The sequence below is a fragment of the Asterias rubens genome, chromosome 1 (assembly GCF_902459465.1).
Source record: "Asterias rubens chromosome 1, eAstRub1.3, whole genome shotgun sequence".
Lineage (NCBI taxonomy): Eukaryota > Metazoa > Echinodermata > Asteroidea > Forcipulatida > Asteriidae > Asterias > Asterias rubens.
In genome coordinates, this window is record NC_047062.1 from 28506006 (window position 1) to 28523005 (window position 17000).

General features: G+C 40.1%; 1 protein-coding gene across 2 annotated transcripts; it reads right to left on the reverse strand.

The window, feature by feature from the left end:
- Positions 1-389: 389 nt before the first annotated feature.
- On the reverse strand, positions 390-15844 carry LOC117288144 (serine--tRNA ligase, mitochondrial-like). 2 transcript variants are annotated; one of them, XM_033768866.1, is made up of 12 exons: positions 15709-15844; positions 13749-13907; positions 12798-12953; positions 11768-11935; positions 11150-11268; positions 10117-10270; positions 9311-9422; positions 8168-8301; positions 6561-6664; positions 5605-5698; positions 4032-4124; positions 390-2090 (listed from the first exon to the last, which is right to left on the reverse strand). In XM_033768866.1, the coding sequence occupies exons 2-12, from the start codon at positions 13887-13889 to the stop codon at positions 1923-1925; spliced, it is 1443 nt and encodes a 480-aa protein (XP_033624757.1). In that variant the 5' UTR covers positions 13890-13907; positions 15709-15844; the 3' UTR covers positions 390-1922. The 2 variants fall into 2 exon arrangements, with proteins under 2 accessions (XP_033624757.1, XP_033624747.1); XM_033768856.1 differs by having other exon boundaries at positions 13749-13913.
- Positions 15845-17000: the final 1156 nt, after the last annotated feature.

Here is a 17000-nt window from a genome sequence, read left to right on the forward strand (position 1 = left end):
AAGATGTCATAATTTGCCTTTAGTTGGAAATAAAGGATGTTTAAATCATGTAAACTGCTCACAGCACTTTGACATGGCTGAATTAACCATGTTTTAAGGAGCGATCAAATTTGATAAATCCTTATACAATTCTTATGCACTATGAACCCACCAAAACTATGTTATAAACTGAAGAGTTTTATTTTGCGTTTTTAAAACAAATTATTTTCATGTACCCAGAACAACTTATTCTACACAAACTTGTTCAGGTTTGATGTTAATTAAGTCAGGGTGTGTTCGTTTAGCTTCCCTGGGTCGACCCCGCAGTGCTCACTCGGGTGAGCCCCCTGACAAGAGCTAATCGAACGATCACACTCGCCCTCTCATGGTGACGGCATGCACCTCAGGTCACCCCCAAGTGACCCACTCCACAATCAGGGCACTGGGCTGACCCGGGTGAGCCCTGTCAAAGCTATTCGAACGCACCCTCAATATCTAACCCAATGCATGAGGTTGAGATACTACATGCTTAGCACAAATCTTCTCATGTGAGAGATATATCATTGTTACATGTCAAAATTCAAGATACAGAATTTTTGGATTGACCTAAGGATAATGTGTATAGAACCAGACCAAATCTTCAAAATTTCTTTATAAATTGTACTGAAGACTCAGTCGAGATTATTTTGATGGTGTTATTGTAAAATGTTCTTTGAGTGTACTCGATGATTATTTAAGATTATTGTTTGTTTAATATTGTGCTATTTGATGGAATATAATGGAATATCATAGTATATATTAGAACTTATTCAAGTAATGTGTTGGATATCAAGTCATTTCATAGTCTCGGTGCAAGGTGTTCTTGTTAAGTTGGACAACCTCTATGGTAATACCATAGGCCCCACACACTCAACACTACACACATCGCAACTATTCCACGGATAGAGGGCCTTTCTCTACACGGCAACCCGCCAGCAAGAGTGTAGTGTGGTGGGATGATTTGGAAGTTGCTAACAGCGCCCACTAGTGTTCGATAGTAATGTGCGTGGTGAGGAAAAGTGGAGCGGGATTGCGATAGCTGAGTGATAGTGAATAACAACGTCTTTAAACCAAGATTAGTCATTTCAATGTACAGAGCAACATTATTAAAGGTATAGATTAAATCAATCACTTGTTATCTAGTTTTCAGTCATCACACCATACAACTAGCCTGTGGGAAATTTCATCAAATTGGTGGGTGGTATTCTTCTGTGAAACCCCCCCCCCCCCAAATTTGATGTTTTGGCAGGGTTTTTGTGCCTGTTCCGAGGTATTTTATCGGCGCTTTCTGCAAGCAATTAAATGGTGCACATACACATGTAACTCATTCCAACCATAGATAGAGCTCTAATTCTTCATCCTGCGCCTTCGGTGCTCTATACTCTTTGATTGTGGTAAGATCGATGGTAAGATTTGCTGAGGAAATAACTTACATCCAAAATTCTGAAATTATTGTTTGAATTGTGTCACAAGAGGCAATTTACAGGCAACCAGTTCCAGGCAATCTCCAAGAAAAAAAGGCATTCACATTGGAATGTTCACATATTATTCCTGGGAATTGTAAGACATTGCTTGAAAAACTACCCATCTGCTACCAATAAAGTGGTCCCGCAGCATGAACTGCAGTTAGTTGCCCCCAAGTTGCCTATAAAAAGCCCTGTGAAAGAGACATATACTATGAAATGCTAGAGTTTGGACCTTGTTTCTTATTCTATGCCCCATTTCTGCTCATCTTGCCCTGAGTGATCCATTGCTTTGTATTCACATCACAGTCTAGTGTAGTGTAACAATCCACTGGTTGAATTTGTACATGTAATACTTGTTTGACCATTCATGTACGGCTGTAGGACCTTTGGTATTAAGATACTTCCATCTCTTTGCAGCTCATCTTGCCCTGGTTCACATCACAGTCTAGTGTAGTGTAACAATCCACTGGTTGACTTTGTAATACTTGTTTGACCATTCATGTATGGCTGTAGAACCTTTGGTATTAAGATACTTCCATCTCTTTGCTGGTTACACTCTAGGATTGTCAGAATCATACGAGGTACTGCACAAGCTGTACCATTCAGCTGCCAGAAAAGTTCAAAAGACAAATGATGAGAAAAAACAAACACAGGCAAGGGACCTGGGGTCGATTTCACAAAGAGTTAGGACGAGTCCTAACTTAGGACTAGTCCTAGGAGATATGAAAAACGTATGGCTAGTCCTTCATGTAATTTAGGATGAGTAACTTGTCCTAACTAGAGATAAGACTAGTCTTAACTCTTTGTGAAATTCAACCCAGGGCCCAATTTCATGGCTCTGCTCACCATAATCAAATAATCAGCACTTGCGGAAGCAGGAAATTATGGGCTTATGTCAAGAGTATTTCAAGGGTTAGCGGGGAATTTTGGCTGGTGTGCGAGCGTACTCCATGTCACTATGCATTCTATGCTTACACAGCTAGCACATAAATTCAGCGTTTGCTCATAAGCGGAGAATGGTGATCGTAAACGCAGTATTCGACTGTAAGCAGAGCCATGAAATTGGACCCTGTTCTAGTCAATGTAGAACAGGGTCCACATTGGCATTTTTATTGGTTGCTAGTTGAATTTTGCACTTATACTGAACTTTATCAACAAAGCAATATTACACCAGCATCAATGACACTTCACAAGCAACGATTACCACTGATCAGACACGCAACTAGGCATGACACTCCTCTCTCAATATTCTAGGACCCACCGGACCCACAGAACCCCATCGCAGAGGTTGAGTACTTGTGCGCACCTACCAACAGCAACTCTCTGATGACCTGGGCCCTATTTCATAGAGCTGCTTAAAGGCAGTGGACACTATTGGTAAATGTCAAAGACTAGCCTTCACAGTTGGTGTATCTCAACATATGCATAAAATAACAAACCTGTGAAAATTTGAGCTCAATTGGTCGTCAAAGTTGCGAGATAATAATGAAAGAAAAAAACACCATTGTCACACGAAGTTGTGTGCATTTAGATGGTTGATTTCGAGGCCTTGAGTTCTAAATCTGAGGTCTCGAAATCAAATTCGTGGAAAATTACTTCTTTCTCGAAAACTATGGCACTTCAGAGGGAGCCGTTTCTCACAATGTTTTATACCATCAACCTCTCCCCATTACTCGTCACGAAGAAAGGTTTTATGCCAATAATTATTTTGAGTAATTACCAATAGTGTCCACTGCCTTTAAGCACAAAATTTTGTCCAAGCAAAACAATCCTTGCTTAGTAAAATCAGATTACCGGCTAAGACTCCACTCATTTGGGTATGCTAAGTAAACAACAGCTAAATACCGGTCACAAGCAATGTATATTGCATGAAATTTTTGCCAGTAACATGTGTAAAATAAGCGAGCTATTTTTGTGCTAAAGCAACATTTTTGCTGAAGCAGCTCTATGAGGATGGTAGGTATTGGAACAAAGCAATGGTAGGTAGGTATTGGAACAAAGCAACTCACCAAGCCACTCAACATGCCGATCAATTGAATTGAACAATTTAACAAAAATGAAAAATTGTAGCCACTGAGCGCTGCTGTATGCTGTACGCGCACAGACATCACAATGGTAGTTGAATTTGACCCTTTAAATAATGACAAATTCCTGTGTGGATTTTGTGTAATTGTCAACACCAAATGACGTCATGCTTCAAATTTCTCCAGACTCTCAACTGAATTTGATAAAGTGCCTTGCTCAAGGACACAAGTGTCGTGACTGAGCAGGCCAGAGTGCCGAACTTAAATCCACTGCCCTAAACCCCACCAAAAAATGCTCCTTTGAAAGTAAATCAAATGGAAATAATTCTGTGGAGGATTGGTAACCAATGAACCCTGACTGGTACACAACAAGGTTAGATCATGAGTGAAATAAAGTAACCAATGAACCCTGACTGGTACACAACAAGGTTAGATCATGAGTGAAATAAAGTAACCAATGAACCCTGACTGGTACACAACAAGGTTAGATCATGAGTGAAATAAAGTAAAGAGTAACTCTTACAGTGTAGGCGTGTCTTACATCCCCTTCATTCATCCTGTACTGTATCTTCAACCGTCTGCTCTGATAATCAGTGCAATTTGATGCACTGGAAATCTGCAAAGTTTATTTCAAAACATAATTATATTATATCAATATCAAGGTGTGATGATAGTTTGTAGTTTGCTTTTTGTTTGTTTGTGCCGTTTTAAGAGGTCAATGCAGACGCAACCCCATTACTCCATCATTCGGTTTGTTCACAGATGCTTGTCGTGTTCATTGGTCACCATGTGTTACATAACGATAGGTCAATGGGTCATCATTTGTGGCGTGTCATGGCCTAGCGGTTAAGAGCACCGGATTCAAGCTCTGGTGTTTGATCAGCAGAGAGTGGGTTCGAATGACACTTGCTACGTAAAATTTGGGAGGTAATGCTTTCTGCTCTACCGGCCAGGCTTCGGACTGATGATACCCAAGCCTACACGCGTATGGACTGTAAAAGAGGTAACCCTGTTTCAGCCCTAGGAGTAGGTGGCAACGGCCTCTGGACAAAAAACTGTAGCCCACACCTTGAAGTGGCCTTCAGGCCTTGTGTGTCTGGCGACTTGCATAATAAAATACTTAAAACATAAAACAAATCTGTTGTGATTTAAACCGGATGTGGTCTTTTTTACTCTGTCCACACACAGTGTTAAAAGATAAAGCCGAAGTGGCCTACAATCCCGGCCAAAATGCTTGGGACACCCATTCCTAACGTTATATAAAACCATTCCCTGTTCACTTTCCACTGACAATAATCATTCTCTCCCCCGTCCTCCGTCCCCCCGCTCAATGTTGACTGGAACGCAGAAAAAGACCGCCAATTGGAACCAACATTGAAAGGGGGCAGGGAGGCCCAACGAAATATGGCCGAGATTGTCTTAAAATTTTTCAGCGTGACTTTTTTTTAACATTACAAAATAAAGCTTTAAAAGGACCATGAATGTCCAAAGACAGTGAATGTGCGTTTATTAATGAGTAGAGCGTTAAAACAAAATTCAAATCAGCAACGATTTCTTTTGGTTTTTTTTGGGGGGGGGGCTGACTTTGATTATGCATTGACAGCAAATTTCTATGTATTGCTGAGTTTGGCATTAATACACACTTGTAATCGGTAAGCATGTTTTGTTAGGGGGGGGTGACTTTTCAGGGTTGAACCTGATTCAGTCTAACTTTGGAACCTTTCAGGTTGAACCATGAGTTAAACCAACTTTAGTACTGTGTCTGAACGACCTATATGATAACTCCACACCAAAATGTTTGGACTTGTATAAGATTAGTATGCCTGGGGTCGATTTCACAAAGAGTTAGGACGAGTAACTCATCCTAACTTAGGATTAATCTTAAGGTCTGCATGCTACAGTGCAGGGTTAGGACTCGTCCTAAGTCCTAAGATTAGTCTTAAGTTAGGATAAGTTTTGTGAAATCGACGCCTGTTCTAATAACAATAAATTGGTATATAGTATCATATCCTACAAAATCAGACAACTTCATTGATAGGATTTGAGACCGGTGGGATTGATTGTACAAAACCAGTAGCAATAAAGTCTTTATTTACCTCTCCATAGCTTTGTCTCGCTGGCATCCATGCCTCAATGTCATACTTCCTATAAGCAGGTGCTCCTAAATCATGTGATGGCATGTCTAATACTCTATGTGAAGGGGAAACAAATAACACAGGAAAATTTCTTTCATCATTACAATTATTTGCATAATGGTTTTGTATTCATAGTAAAGCATTTGTATAACAACTTGTCACTCTTCAGCTAGCTATGATCGTCTTTATCGCCCTAAACACTTGTCTGATCAAATATCTACAAAGTACCGGATTTGAAATTATCACCAACATAAGCATTGACTAGTTTGAATCTGAAAGCTTATTTATTTAGCAGAGATATTGTACACTCTTAAATACTGGTATGGTCAAACAAATGGCATTCGAAGACCCCCCCCCCCCCTGCCCCAAGTCATGTAGGTTATTTCAATTGTAGCAATTAAAATGGGCCAAACCCAATTCCCAGACAAACACACGCCCTTTTTTTATTGTTTTTACTAAAACATAACCACCAATACATAATGTCCTGGCCGAGTGGTTTAGTGCATCAAATTAAAGTTCTGGTGGTTAAGTCATCTGAGTGTGGGTTAGAATCCCGGTCATAAGACACTTCGCTATAAGTACTTCTCTCAACCAAGGGAGTAGAAAATGGGTACCTGTGAGGGTAGAGATTGATATTGTGAATGAAAAAGCCTTTGGAGCGCTAGGGTTGCCCAGGTTATACTCCCCAGGGAGATGAGAAAGATTACAGGATTGTTATTAGCCCAATGACCAGGGCACTAATGCAAAGTGCATTAAGACGTTATTGTGAAATGTTATATAAGAACTAGTTATTAATTTTATTAAATATGATTCAACTTTCAAAGGTTGAACTGTGCAGTTATGGAAAACTAGCTGGTCAGAGCGAATCAAATCATATAACAAAATATTGTTGTTAATTAAAAAGTATTCAAACTTACTGGAAGTGTAAACCAAGTTCAGTGAAGAGGTTTTGCTGTATGCTGACGAGCTCCTTAAATATTCCTTCACTCTGACCCTCAGTAGAAACACAAAACATCTCCACCTACAAACAAAGAGTCATTCAATACATTAGTAGGATGGTATGACAGCCTGTAAAACATGTACAAACACAATCTCCTTTTGATCAAGAATTTGCATTTCACAACACCCTTTATAAGGATTATGCTATTTGATTGGTTTAGAGCGTGTTACATAATGTCTTATTTTTACACGAAAAGCCATTTATTTGCCTCCGAGGATGTACAAACTCATGAACCCTGTCACAATGTGCAGCAACTGTTTTGTTTTACCATGGTAACATATTCCCCTTCTAAGGAGGTGTTCTGTTAAGCAGACAAACAGTTGTTCAAATTAAAAACAATTCTTCACTGTTCCCTCGAATCCGGGACAATTTCCAATAGTACAAAACGATGGAAATTGACCACGATGGGAACAATCAAGGTTAACAAAACTCATGTTACCCTCTGCGCTGTACGTCGTGCATAGTGCACATCCTTAGCCATGTAACAAAATACAATTGTTGCACGCTGTGACGTGGTCCATGGCTTTCTGTACACCCGAGGGGGGAACCCGAGAGTGTACAAAACCCATGGACCCCAACCACAGCGTGCAACAATTGTTTTGTTATACCTTGGAAACATTAATATTCCTCTTCTCAAAGTTCTGTTGTTATCTTCAAACATTGTTACGACGGAGTATTCATTGTTTAATAAGCAGACGAACAAGAAACAATTCCTGACTGTTCCCTCGCTCCCGCAGGTGTTTCGTACACAGTGCTGGAAATCGACCAGCACTGGGAACAATCAAGGTGATGTACACCGGTGTACATCACTTTTCACGTCACCTGATTGGTTCTCGACCAATCGAACTTCACAGTTACCGAGGTATAACAAGCGTCTTTGTATCACATCACATGGTTGGTGCTCGACCAATAAAACTTTACTATTATTGATATCCAACAGCAGATAGCCACCACTTACAGGTATCATTAACAAATTTACAATCTAATACCATGGTATTTACAAGAAACTGGATGGGTGCTACAAAAAACTTCTGTGGAGGTGCTTTAATGTACACTGGAGTCAACACATGACAAAGACAGAACTGTACGAGGAACCAAAACTATCCACCAAATTACAACAGCATCGTCTGAGGCTGTGTCTGAATTGGTGGCTACGGCTGTGGCTACGACCGTTGCCAGGGGTGTTGCTAAGGGCGTCCTATACTTCAATGCATGACGACGCGGCGATCCAGCTGTAGCTGTAGCCAGAGCCGCCAATTCGGATACAGCATTAGACTCGCAGGGCACTCTTACAGAAACACCAAAGAATCTGTCTCTCATCTTATCACCTGGTAACCAAACCAAAACATGGAAGGAGAAACAGGGGAAGACAGAAGCTCAGCTATACAGATGTAGTTGCTAGGGACATCGGGGTGCTTCCAGCTGATCTTCCCAACCTAATGAGAGATGGACGGATGCGCAAACCTCCGACCTCGGTCGACTAAGGAGAGATTAACAAGAATATTTGTAAGTATTTTGTCTAACCTTAGTGAATTGATGAACCCTGTAGAGTCCTCTAGCTTCTGCACTGTGTGTTGTCTCTGCTCTAAAACACTGACTGATGGCAAACACCTTCTGGGGAAGCTCAGTCTGGTCCAATACTCTATCCATGAAGTATCCTGATAATGCAACACAATCAAATGGTCTCAATCAGTCAGGGAACTAGATTTCATACCACCATATACATAAACTTACAAACCTGTAGAAGTTTGAGATCGATCAGCCATCTGGGTCATGAGAGAATAGTGAAAAACCGATTTCAAATTTTGCATTGCATCGATGCCAAAACAAAAATGAATAAAATGCTCACTGAGAGATAAACTCCAAATAAAAATTTCTCATCAAACATGAAATTTCAGACAGAAATATTTCAAGGGATGTTTTCTACTATCATCATCATTAGACTGTGTAAGTTTTATGTTAATCTGTTACTTTACGATTTTAGTTTCTTACCAATTCTGTAAGATCCTTTAAATGTGTGATTTATTGACATACCAACAGTGTGGGAGAACTAAAAAACTGCTTTTGGTGGCAGCTACCCAAATAAATTTGTGTAAAAAACTGTCAGTGCAAAAACAATGAAACTCAGCATAGTAAGAATCGTGTGAACATCCGGAGACTAGTTTTAGCAAATCAATGGGCCATATTTTTGACCGCGTGAGGGTGCTCTCAATCACTTCCGGGGGTATATTCATTCATACCCAAAACAATTTTTAAAGATTGGAACACATTATAACCACAGACATCTAATCCATCACAGACAATAAGACTTTTAAAGGAGCCGTTATAATCCACCTCTAAAGCAAATTGAAACTACGGCGCAACAAAAGTGACAGAACGCCTATTAATTTGTGCAGGGCGAATCGCGTGTACCCCCGGAAGTGATCAAAATACTATTTATAGCGCCCTCGCGCGGTCAAAAATAAGGGGCATTACACTACTGCAAATTCAGACGCATGTGTGGCTGTTGTTGTAATGTTTTTGCACTGCAGTGACAAATAACACTTGTTGACAATAATACATTTCAAGAAGCTTTTGATAACCATGTGTTTCTATAACTGGACATTCCAACTTGTTTTAGATCATTTGATTCTGAGAGCTATTATTCAACAAATAACTACAGCTAACCTGCTAGGCCAACCTCTGCAGTTCCAGATAGACATAAATCCCTGTCATGTTTCCTTCGATCCAACTTATAAACTTGTGTGTGTAAACCTTTGGTTCGCATTCCACATCCTTCCTGTTGGAGAGAAACAAAATCAAAGTAATAGTCTATATCAAACACTGGTTCAGAATCTCAATATACATGGGTTATAACCAGTGTTGTAGCCACGGTGGGCGGTGCTGGGCGGGCCTGCCCAGGACTCTTCAATTTTTGCCCAGCACTCAGAGCAAAATACATTTTGCCGCCCAGCACAAATTTCCCCTAGAATAAATTAAAATACTGTCATGATTGTCCACTGTGCACTGATCTGAGATGCAGCTAATGATAAGGGGTATCAAATGAAACAGAGAAAGACCTCAGTCAAAACGCCATTCAACTAATTGCATCGCCCCGTAGCACAAACAGTCTTAAAACCTGGCATCATGCCTGATGTTTGCACTTCAGCAATGATGGCCCCATAATTAAACATGAATAATTTTGTTGATCTGCTCGCCCAGCACACAACATCAACCACAACCCTCACAGGTACCCATTTATCCATGGGTGCAGGGAAGTAGGATACAAACATCATGACCGGGATTCGAACCCACACTCTGATGACTTAACCACCAAAACCGCTCGACCCAACACCCTTCTGACTCACAAGAAAAATAGTGTGGAAAACCAAACTCAAAAGTAAGCTCAGATGAGTTTTTTTGCCAAGTTGGATTTGAACCCATAGAAATAAATCATACACCACTTCAAGCTTTTTTGTTTCCAATATACTTACAAAAACGAGTGGTTGAACGAGATCAGGCACTGACAGGGCCCTGAACCCTCTGCTTAGTAGTCTATCTACTGTAAAGCGTATGAGGGCGTGCTCTAACATGGCTGCCGCACCCTTCAGAAAATATGACCTATGACCTGTGATATGACCTAGATTCCTAGGAAGAGACATTAATAGAGGATTGAAAATATCACTCAAAATTATCAGTTCCATTGAATATACATGTATCTCGTTAAAAGGCATACCTCATCATTGGTTTTAGGAAGAGTACTTGTATATTCATAATTATAATCTTGTTTTAAAGAATCACACCACACAACCAACCTGTGAAAGTTTAACAACAAGGTGAATCAAACAGTGAAAACAATAACAAAATGTTTTTTTTAATCAGAAAATATGTGCGTGCTCATTTAAATGTATGTGTTTATTTCAACTGCAACGGGCAAACAAGCAACAGTGATTTGTGAGTCTTCAAATGCTATTTTCTTGGCTTTGACTGACAGTATTTCATAGTTACTTCTCAGGAGGATTGGTACTAGGCCTGTGCGACTAGTGTGACTAATGTCAAAGTCACTTTTGCTTGCTTAGTCGAGTACCGTTTTTCAACTAATCTGTCAATCGTGCCGCCACAACTAATACACAAATAGTTGCGACAACTTGCTTGGTGACTCAATTGTGTCGCTCACGACTATTCACGATAACATAATTTACTTACGAAACACAATCAGACATAAGTGACACAATCCTTCAATCCTTCAGCGTGAAATTTACTATTGTGCCAGCGGCATATTCATCTTTGGAATTGAAAATTAGTTGCGACTAGTGTGGAAGTCACAACTCGTTGAGGCATGCCTAGTCGAGTAGTAAATTTCACTAGTTTGCCCAGGCCTAATTGGTTCTGGTATGAAATTCATTATCAGCGAGCTTTTTTTCTTTTTTTTTGATAATTCTAGAAACACTTTCGATGAAATGCTGATCTTTCTTCTTGAGCTATTCATGACGTGGCAAAGAGAGCGAGAGAGAATAAAAAACTCACTTGATCCTAATAATGTTCAGATTCTCTCCTAATTCAATGTGACTCTTGACAGGAAAGTTGAAGGTTGGTTTCCGTCCCATTAAAGCAACCAACTTGGGCTCATCATCCATGTTAAAAGGCTGAAACAAAACCATTTATTTAATAGATGGAAATGTGCATCGGGGACAAAGAATATTCATTTTTGTTTTTACCCTTACACCAATGTGTGTTTCACTGTATACTCAGTTCTGTGAAGAAAAAAAACAGCCATATTACTCGGGTGGGATTAGAACCCATGACCTTTACAATTTTAGAGTAAAATCTTACCAACAAGTCTGACCACAAAGATGGACCACCGAGATTGCCCGGTAGCTAGAGGCAGTTCGAATCCTATTATTTTTATTTTTATATTTTTTAGGAAAGTACTAACACACATCGGTGTATATGGGTAAAACCAAAATAAATAAAACCATTTATAGCAAGAAAACTAAACCTGTACTGTACTTTTGAAAGTAATAATCAAATAAAATTCATTTGATTTTGTGAATATGTATTGACCAGTGTAAGGATAAATTCAAAATGTATGCTTGGTTTTGTTGGATTGTTGTGGTTGGTATAAATGAATCTTTTGTCACTTACTGCATCTGGGTGCGTTCTATTAGGCAGCTTACATGCAGATTGAAAGAACTCACTCTCTGCTTCCTTAACCTGGCCTCTCAAGACACTACAACGATCATCCTCTTCTCCGCTGCTTCCAAGATCACTCAGCTCTTTCTCCAAGTGTTTAAATTTCTTCCAAAGTTCCACCTGTACATCACGAAATATGAAACCAATCAACAACAAAAATTCATAGATTAATAGACAATTCAATTCATCAACATGTTGTTCATGCCCTAGTGGTCAAGAGCACTGGATTCAAACTCTGGTGCTTCTGATCAGAGAGTGTGGGTTTGAGTCCCAGTTGTGACACCTGCATGTATGTCCTTAAAACCATTGGACACTTTCTGAACACAAAAACAATTAAAAGTTCACAGATTTACAAATAACTTACAGGGTATACAGAAGGTTACTTTTTGAGAAAACATTTAAACAATTATCAATTCTCGATATCGAGAATAACGGATTTATTTTAAACACATGTCTCCCGACTCCGATGACCGTTTTAGCCTAAATTTTCACAGGTTTTATATATAAGTTGTGATACACGAAGTGTGGGCCTTTGGACAATACTGTTTCCCGATGTTGTGCGATTGCTTTAAGCAAGAACCATGATGCTTTGTCCTTACCAAGACGTAAAGCCGCTGGTCCTGTGTTGTGTAATGCTCCAAAAGAACCCTGTGCATAATGCATCCCAAAACGTGCAGCACACTACGTAAAGAGCTCAAGGACGTCGGAAAACGGATAAGTTTTACAGAGTTTCTTACTTTATTACGCCTTTTAACCAAAAAGGCATTTATGAATGGCAATAAAAGAGTAGCGACTCGTTCTTAAACTGCCATTTAAAACCTTGCAGGGTCGTGACCGTCTGATAAAGGACATTGCCTTCGGCTCGGGCCTTTATCACACGGCACCGACCCTGCCGGTTTTAAACGGCCGTTAAAGAACTCTTCGCTACCCTTCTATTCACTTATTATCAAATCAAAATACTTGTTTACAAATACATAATTACCACTTGATAGACATCTGCATCTCCTTTCCTATGTCTAATATTCTCAGCTATCTGATCTGTGTTGTTACAAACATCTTGCATATCAAGATGAGGTCTTAAACTCTCTGAAAATATCCAGTCATCTTTCTGCAGCACAGCAGAAGAATGCATGTGACTCTGAAAGAACAAAAGACAGAGTTTAGCAATTATTGGGAACACATTTTTAGGCTGTCACGGCCGACTGGTTAAGAGCATCGAATTCAAGTCCTGGTGGTCGAGTCACCAGAGTGTGGGTTCGAATCTCGGTCGTGACACTTGTGTCCTTGAGCAAGATACTTTACTATAATTGCTTCTCTTCACCCAGGGGTATAAATGGGTACCTGCTAGGGTAGAGGTTTATATTGTGTATGAAAAAGCCTTTTACTTTTATTTATGTTGTTCATTAGTATTATATTTTCAACAACATGTGTAATTTTTATGGTCATAAGGTTCGTTAAACTAAAATAATGGCCGAAACAAAATCTCCCCAGTGAAAACTCCCTAAGGTTGGGACCACAATGGTCCCGGAAGTTCAATTTCTCGCGAGAGTTGCACAGTCTATAGCACCGGTTAATAGTACCAGATTCAAACTTGGTGTTTCTGATCAGCAGAGTGTTGTTTTTGAGACCCGATCCTGACACCTGTTTCCTTAAAGGCTTAAAAGCAAGACACTTAACCATGATGCTTCATTGTTCTGATGGGAAGTAAAGCCGTTGCCTGGTACCGTGTGTTGTGTAAACTATGTAAAAGAACCCAGTACACTTACAGAAAAGAGGAGGGGTTCGCCCCGGTGTTCCTGGTTAAATTGGCAAAATATTGCGGCACAGCACCTTTATCGTCACTGATGTGACGGATATGTGCGCTATTATATTGCGAAGCCATTATATTGCGAAGCCATTATATTTTTATTATTAGCATTATAATGTTTACTACCTGTAATTGAAGACCACTGAGTACTTGATGATGGATTGAGGATGAATGTACAGTTCTGCAAGGGATTACTGTTTTAGACTTAGAGAATGAGACAGTGTTGAAGAGCCCCCATCTGTTGTGATGTAGAAGTCTCCTTGCCATGCTGTAATCTACAACTTACTGTCCCTTATACAAAGACACAATCAAACAACAACAGTTAATATCGGATAACTTTCCGTATGGCGCCACCACTTTTTCACTCATTGTTACAAAAAGGGATATATCAATCAGGTAAATTAGATACTATATTATTTTATTTCGAATGAAAAAGTGGTGGCGCCATACGGAAACTTTTCCGCCCTACTGATCTAAGAACAAAGGAGAAGAGGAGATAGACGTTTTAGTGTCTCACTCTACATGCTCTATCTAAACATGCTAAAGTCCAAACTGCCTATGTTGTCGCCATTGCCAGGGTTAATTATCGGAAACTTTTCCATTATGGATAACTTTCCGTATGGCGCTACCACCTTTTCACTCACTTTTACATAAAGTTGAGGTAAATTAGATACTATTGTGACAGAATTTGGTTTTGTAATGTTACTTTGCTCAATTTGTGCTCTATCATTATTACAACACTAGTCAAGTGGCACTATATTTGCCACAGTTGGCTGTCCATATAAGATTTGTTGGTCAAACTCTGAACTCTAACAAAGATCCCCACCTGTTAGCTGTAAGTAGCTAGTTTTGTAGCAGTTCCCATTCAGCCCAACTGGGGCTCCGCATTGTGTGGTAAACCCTCTTTTGTAGCAGTTCCCATTCAACCCAACTGGGGCTCCACATTGTATTGTAAACCCTCTGTTGTAGCAATCATCATTCAGCCCAGATGGGAGTTTAGTATTGTAAGTTGAAAGAGCCTTCTTTTCTACCCATTGATCCTAACCCAGAAGTTTAATGAATTACTTTTCAATTTATTGTGGCATGACTACTTGCTTTATACACCAATGGTGAATTTGGTATAAAAATATTGTTCACCATTGCTCATGAGGGACTTGTGACTGGGAGACCAGAGGTAGAACATGTCTTGGTGTGTTGTGTCCTCAACCCTGGTTTTTAAAGACAGCGCTACCTGGTTCTATATGTAAGTCTGTGCTTGCTTTTATTTATTGTACCTTGGGCCCATTTCAGCCATTCCAAATCTATTAGTTCTATTTTTCTGATCATAAATTAGGTTCATTTCATTGTATTTTTTACTTGAAGTTTTGACAGGGTGTTTCCGGTACATGTGGCCAAGGGCATTATTGTGAGGGTAATTTTAGGGGAAAGTTGTCGCTATTTGCTAGGGGCATAGCCCCGAATTCCGACGGGCTGTCATCCCAGAGAGAGCCCCCAGAAAGTAGTGTAAAGTGGTTTGCTAACATGTGCAGGGAACAGCCAACTCAAAGCCTCATTTTATATTAAAGTTAGCTGAAGTGCATTAATTGATTGTTCGTAAATTTAATTTAAGGGTTCAATTGCATTATATCTTGTCCATTTTTGAATCCATACTGCCGTTTCTTGTAAATAATTTAATTAGTTAGTGGAATAAAAACCCGCTTAGAAATATAGCGGTAGCATTGGAAATTTTGGGTCCTTATCAATTCTTTCATTGAAAATGGTTTGTTTGGACTAATCCAACTGGCGTAACTCTTGAGGGGGTTCCGTTACACTATATTATTTCATATCGAATGAAAAAGTGGTGGCGCCATACGGAAACTTTTCCGTACATCATGGCATACCGCAACTGGTTAACCCAGTTTTTCATTAAAATATGATGATTTGAATGAAATTGTCAATGACAATGTCAGACTCAGATGTCAAAAACACTGAAATGAAACAGCAGGAGAGGAGGATAAAACTTAGCCAGAGAAAGAATTTTATAGGCAGAACATTCAGTATTTACTATAAATACTGTTTTAAAATAATAAATTTAAATCATCTTTACCTGTTCAGCGGTTTTACTTTCCTTTGATGTATGTTTTGTAGATTCATAAAAATTTGACGATCAAGCTTTCCATGGGGGCCGCCATTTTGCTTTGAAGACCACCGATTTTTTAGTTAAACGCTTGGGGGCGCTCTACCTACTGACCACGGAGTTCAAAGAAGAACTTTTTAGAAAAACTCTATGAAACCCGAAAAGTTATGTCACTGATATTTATATTGTCTTCAAACAATTTTTTTCTAAAGAAACAACACGACAAAATTTAAATTAATTTTACACCCCCCCCCCGAATTGCCGACATTTTGTAAAATGAGAACAACAACTTGCCCTTAGTGGTAAATGTTTCAATCATGAAATTTTCACAGTGATATAATTACGATATGAGCAAATCCGAGCGGAATGAATGCAGTTGACAACCTCATTTCACGGCATTTATTAATCACGGGCCGATCCCCATAAATTTCTTCTCAGAAATAATTTGTCACCTCATCTTTTTTTTTAATCAAAGGATAGGCCTACCTTGCAAATGAACCATACAACCGCCCAGTTTCAGACATTCAAACCGGGACCTATAACAAAGAGGAATAGAGTCGGTTCGGGAAAGGTCGTTGGAAGAAGTGTACAAAACCGAGGAGCTTTTGCCAAAAAGTATAATTATTAGTACAAAAGAGGGACTGTGTGTGTGTGGGCATGTCTACACTGGGTACGTTCGTTTAGCTTCCCTGGGTCGACCCCGGTGCGTTTGAATAGCTCTGACGTCATTCCAGGGGCTCACCCGGGTCAGCCCCCAGTGCCCTGCTTGTGGAGTGGGTCACTAACTTAGGGCTGGCCCCAGGTGCATGACGTCAATACGACAGCGGTGAGTGATCGTTCGTTTAGCTCTTGTCAGGGGCTCACACGAGTGAGCACCGCGGGGTAGACCCAGGGAACTAAACGAACGCACCCTATGTGTGCGTTCGTTTTTTCTAGCTTCCCTGGGTCGACCCCGGTGTGTGGCGTTTTCTTTTTCCAGGACGAACGTGTGCAGATAATTACCTACGTTCGTCCTGGGAAAGAAAAACCGCCACACACCGGGGTCGACCCAGGGAAGCTAAACGAACGCACCCCATGATAACCGCATGTCTACTATTGATAACTGCTTGTGGAGTGGGTCACTTGGGGCCGGCTAGAGGGTGTGAGTGATCGTTCGTTTAGATCTTGTCAGGGGCTCACCCGAGTGAGGACCTAGGGTACGACACGGGGAAGCTAATCGAACGCACCCCATGTCTGCTCCATGCGTTAACATGTAGCCTACA